Source organism: Notothenia rossii (genome assembly GCF_949606895.1).
Source record: "Notothenia rossii genome assembly, chromosome: 3".
NCBI classification, from domain to species: Eukaryota; Metazoa; Chordata; class Actinopteri; order Perciformes; family Nototheniidae; genus Notothenia; species Notothenia rossii.
Genome location: NC_136901.1, coordinates 8,614,680 through 8,619,923, shown reverse-complemented (window position 1 = coordinate 8,619,923; position 5,244 = coordinate 8,614,680). Strand labels below are relative to the sequence as shown.

General features: G+C 38.9%; 1 protein-coding gene across 5 annotated transcripts; it reads left to right on the top strand.

Moving 5' to 3' along the window:
- The first annotated feature begins 442 nt into the window (after positions 1 to 442).
- LOC307031620 (uncharacterized protein) lies at positions 443 to 5,108 on the top strand. Of its 5 annotated transcripts, XM_079668864.1 has the most exons (6): positions 564 to 604; positions 1,291 to 1,350; positions 1,995 to 2,331; positions 3,153 to 3,255; positions 4,197 to 4,226; positions 4,438 to 5,108. In XM_079668864.1, the coding sequence occupies exons 4-6, from the start codon at positions 3,156 to 3,158 to the stop codon at positions 4,620 to 4,622; spliced, it is 315 nt and encodes a 104-aa protein (XP_079524990.1). In that variant the 5' UTR covers positions 564 to 604; positions 1,291 to 1,350; positions 1,995 to 2,331; positions 3,153 to 3,155; the 3' UTR covers positions 4,623 to 5,108. The 5 variants fall into 5 exon arrangements, with proteins under 5 accessions (XP_079524986.1, XP_079524987.1, XP_079524990.1 ...); XM_079668860.1 differs by lacking the exons at positions 564 to 604; positions 1,995 to 2,331 and adding an exon at positions 443 to 472; XM_079668861.1 differs by lacking the exon at positions 1,995 to 2,331 and having other exon boundaries at positions 537 to 604.
- Positions 5,109 to 5,244: the final 136 nt, after the last annotated feature.

The following is a 5,244-nucleotide window of genomic DNA, read 5'->3' as shown; positions in this document are numbered from 1 at the left end:
TTTAGAGATGTGCTCCGAAGCGAGAAGAGGTGTTTGAATGACGCTGCGTCGTAGCGCAAGCTACTTAAAGGGTGGGTGGATTCCCTGACGTGGTCGTCAAGATCACCAGCCAATCAGGATTGGCCTAATGAGATTGATGATTCTGAGCATGGGCGTCGCAGCCATTATATGAGGGTGGGACAAGTCCCCCCCACTTTTTTAAATGATTAGTTTAGACCCCCCACTTCTACCATGTGGAAAGTCCGTGAATCGGTCTATCCACTCGCCGCACTTTGTAAAGCGCTGTGTCAGTGCTTCACTATCAAATCCATTCCACTTGCTTATTGAGAGAATGCCCAAATCAATGAAACTCCGTACCATGTTTTCACTGCTGCTTTGTACCAAGGCAGATTCTCCCATAGCGTGCATGTTCAAGGAGTGTTGCCATAGTTGGACAGCTCAGATCTGTTGTGAAGCGATGCCGGTAGCAGAGGTAAGGCACACACACCAAATGTTCAGGACATTGTTAATACAGCGAAAATCAAAGCTGACGATCTCTTGGTTTGATATGTTTTCTCCCCCATACAACATGGACATAAGAAAAAAAAATTCAAAGAAGAGGAAAGTAAGTCTTCAGCTGGTGGCAGTTAATCAGTTAACAGTGATGGCGGCGGTGGCAGCAAAAGCGTCTCACTTCTGGAGTGGAGTTTCGTCTTTATGTCATGATAGAAAGATACAAACACTGAATAGTTTAGATGAGAAAAGGCATCGAAATGCCAGGTTACTAGTGTTTATCATGTAAACAGGGAACATGAATAACCCGATCTCTCTGTGCTAATTTGAACAGCCTATTCCCAATATGATCATAACCGGGATAATACTCATAAACGGCTTACTGATGTCCATGTAGAGATGCAGTCAGTGTGTTTTACTGGAGCCTCAGTTCGATAAGAGATTATTTTCTGAGTTCTTTAAGGTACTCTCTCTCAAAATGGTAATCTGCATTATATTTGAATTATTCTTCTTATCATTCAGAAGCTTTTTGTGTGTGTTTATGTTTTACTGAGTGCTTATCGGCAATTTCCATCCAAGTATTCAGTTAACTATTTATTTTCTGTGCACATTACATAGACTAGCTAATATTCTACCTACTGCTTGGGGCTTTGAGTCTTCAAAATGTCCAATGTCACAGACTAGGACTTACTTTAGAGTCAGTTGTATTTACATTCAGTATGACTTGTTATGATTCAATGTGAAAGAGTATACTGCTCAATAAATAATAATCACTTCACCACCTCTCTTGACATCTAGGTGCTTGAGAGTGAGTCAGAGGCAGAACACAGGGACAGTGGAGAGAGGTCCATTGCTGAGGTGAGTGATGAAAGGGAAATTACAGTTGAAAGTAAATTGTGATGTGGACTCTCATCCCAGAATTTTAAGGGAAACCAGTGGGGATATTGAACAGGAAACATTTCAGTCAAGGGGCATCATATGACCAATATAGACAGAAGAGCAACATTTATTTGAACATTTAAGTCAATGATACCATTCCTAGGTGAACTTAACATCTGTATGGAGTCAGATCAGTCTCAATATTAATAAATGCTCACAGAAGGATGAGAAATCGTGAAACAGCCACAGATTCAAACAATACATACGACACGCCTCTGTGGTTGTTTTGGTGCATTCTTGGAAGTGTAGGAAACCACTAAGACGTGCAAAAACCCCTGCAAAAAAACTAAATGAGGGAAGATGTGCAGAACTGGCTGAAGTATTGTTAACACAGTGTGTGTGTGTGTGTGTGTGTGTGTGTGTGTGTGTGTGTGTGTGTGTGTGTGTGTGTGTGTGTGTGTGTGTGTGTGTGTGTGTGTGTGTGTGTGTGTGTGTGTGTGTGTGTGTGTGTGTGTGTGTGTGTGTGTGTGTGTGTGTGTGTGTGTGTGTGTGTGTGTGTGTGTGTGTGTGTGTGTGTGTGTGTGTGTGTGTGTGTGTGTGTGTGTGTGTGGGGATGATGTAAGAGGCGTTGTCAGCTATACAGACATCTGCAGGCGGTGCAGCATCAGAGGGGAGGAGTCAGCCACGTGATTGGCCGGAGGGGAAACAGACCCTGACTCTGGGGACTGACACCACACCCGTGTGTGTGTGTGTGTGTGTGTGTGTGTGTGTGTGTGTGTGTGTGTGTGTGTGTGTGTGTGTGTGTGTGTGTGTGTGTGTGTGTGTGTGTGTGTGTGTGTGTGTGTGTGTGTGTGTGTGTGTGTGTGTGTGTGTGTGTGTGTGTGTGTGTGTGTGTGTGTGTGTGTGTGTGTGTGTTACTCAGCATACGCTCTCTCCTGCTTCTTCTTCTCCTCAGATTTGGTGAGTTTTGGGGTTTTGTTGTGTTTTAAATGACTTTTAACTTGTTTTTTTAGTTTGATTATCGATGTTTTACTCTTTGCATTGTGACTTTATTTTGCAAAACATTCTGCTGCTCAAAATGTAACCTTTTTTTTAACTAGTTCTCAGTCAATAACCTTTGAAGCACTGCTTAACAAGTCTTTCCAGCATGTGCATGTTCCAAACTTCTTAAATAAGTACATAAAGACATGTATTATAATAACAGTTCAAATGAAAGCAGATTAAAATAACCTGAATGCTCTGCAGCACACGGATAGTTCTGAGAAAAATAAAAGTGTCATTTCCCTTTAAGTCCGTTTTAATGCAATCGTTTGAAATATGATTGTTTCTTAAAGTTTTGCAAGATTTAAACATGAATCTGGAGCTGCATGTTTATGTTACTCTTAATTACTTATATTTGTTCCACATTTACTTGCAGTCGAAGCTACTCAACAATATTGTTTTAACATAAAAGGCACTGGTTTTAGTTCGTTTAAATGAAAAAGCACATTATAGACACTTTTACATTTTATTTTTAGGAAAAATTAAAAAAAATGAATCACCCTTACCTTTTATAAATATCACATAATGGTTATTCATAAAATAATAATTGTATTTATTATTTTTCAAAGTTTTGCAAGAAAAAAATCCTGACCTGACACTGTTCAGAGGATAGGACTAATATATACTTCTTACCTGTTTAAGTAGCATTACTCTTATCCGTTGCAACAATGGCATTTTTTCATTCCTAAGATAGTTCTTTAAAGAAGACGCTGCTAACATCTGCCTTTTGTGTTGGAAAGAAAATGGCTGACGAATTGACGCCGGGCCCTGTGACGCCTGCTCCAGCTACTGCCATGGCTACTGCTCTTCATGAGGTCGTGACCCCCATGATAATGCTCAAAGGTACGTACATGTACATAAATGTCATAATAAAATGATTAAAAAACGTTATTTATCTAGTCGTCATGTTTCCAGCAAAAAAAAAAAAAAAGTTGAATAAGATCATGCATTTACTCGAAAAATTACAAGTTCAATTGTGTGTGTACAGTATGTGTGTGTGTGTGTAGCAGGGAGTGTCTTATCACCGGTGGAGTGTGAAAACCTCCAGGGTCTGTCGCCACGGAGATAAGAGCAGTTGCACTGATACTGGCTCTTGTTTCTACAGCAACGCCGGGGCATTTGTGTGTCTTTGTGGAGGGAAAAAAACCTTCAGTTTTATTTATTTTATTTTAATATAGTTTCCATTACATATTAGAGGGGGATATTGCAGCATCTGGTATTAAAATGTCAAATGTATATAAATAGCTGTGGTTTTCACTTCCTCACGTATCAAACATGTTGGAAAGTTAACATTTGGAGAGGATTTTAGTGTTGCTTAAATGCAGTAGCTGCATTACTGACATTCAAAAATCTTCTTTGGAAATGTCTTCAAAGTTTAGAGTTGAATCTGAGTTCCTCTTATTTTAATTTAGGGTCTATCGTCTCACAAATGTCTCCTTCATTATCTCTGTATTACATGTGTACAGTATGACCTTTTGTGGCATCGACATGTCTTTTTATCTCGGTTTCTGCACCTTTAATGGGAGTTTTCTTGAGATATTTGCAGGATATTAAAAGACAGTGTGTGAGATTAGCTGTGATAAGAGTGCTGTGTGTCTGAAGTGTAAAACCGGAGCTCTGTCACATCGCCGCTCACCCTGAGGCTCGAAAATAGACTGAGGGTGTTTGAATACCATGCATGGTTGGATTCTGCAGACATGTGTCCCGCAGCAGCTTCACAATGACAGTAACAATTTAGATGGATACATTCAGCTTCATTTCAAGTTTGTGTATGTCTTTTACAGACAGTGGAACGTCTGGAGCCTTAATTGGAGGTGAGATCTCGACTTTTATCTCCTAATGTTATCTAATAATGTAACATAGATGTATCTAATAATAAGTGTTCCTTCAAGTTGTTTTATGTCCTGTATGTGCATATCTGACTTAAGGCTGAATGATGCCAATTAAAACACATTTATTTTCAAGACCTTCATCTGCAGCCCTGACACCAAGTGTTTTGAATCCCCATCTTTACTCCACCTTCAGGCATGGTGGGCTCCGTGCTGCTGCTGCTGATCTGCATCATGGTCGTTCTGATTTGGATTTCATCCCGACAAAAAGGCTCCTATGTCACCAACGAGTTCAATGAGGAAGAGGAAGACGAAGAGTCTGATGCTGCTGATATGGAGAAACAAAGCAAGAAACCACTGACGGCTGAAGAGCACGAATAGAGACAAGAAACGTTTTTAAAAGATTACCTTTATGACATTATAATCTCAGAGAATATCCTAGTTTTTATTCCCATAAATATATGGTTTTTCTTCATGTACATTTTGAATTTTTACCTAAGTGACTATAACTATGTGTTAAGTTGTTTTTTTTATCTCAGCTTTGTATTTTTTAAACATTATCTATACCTACAATAGGCTTTTTTACATACTACGGCCCCTCTGTTACACTTCACTATACTACTTACATTATCAGCACTTTCACATTTTGTTTGTGATTTTTCTACGTGCAACAATTTTATAATGTTGGTTTTCAAATGTATTCTATTAAAGAATTTTATCTAATGAATTTGTGATTTTTTTTGTGACTTTAACCCCTGAATATAAGCCCTGTAGTATTTCATGTTACTCACTGGTCCTAATATAGGAGTCAGACAGATGTCTATTGATGCAAAAACTACTGCACTTTGTATTAAAATGTATTTATGAGCACGAGTCCTTTGACTTTTATTAATGTCATCACTATTTTTCTGAATTTGCAGCAGTTTTTCAATTTTCTGTCTCATATTCTCGAGATGTTTAGAGGTCCAGAACTTAAAAACGTTTGAAGTTTGAAAAGCTACTA

Coding starts and splice junctions, on each gene's coding strand:
- LOC307031620 (XM_079668861.1), top strand. CDS start 548: ATGTTTTCTCCCCCATACAACATGGACATAAGAAAAAAAAATTCAAAG. Junction 605..1,290: donor AAAATTCAAAGAAGAGGAAA/GTAAGTCTTCAG, acceptor CTTGACATCTAG/GTGCTTGAGAGTGAGTCAGA. Junction 4,227..4,437: donor GTCTGGAGCCTTAATTGGAG/GTGAGATCTCGA, acceptor CTCCACCTTCAG/GCATGGTGGGCTCCGTGCTG.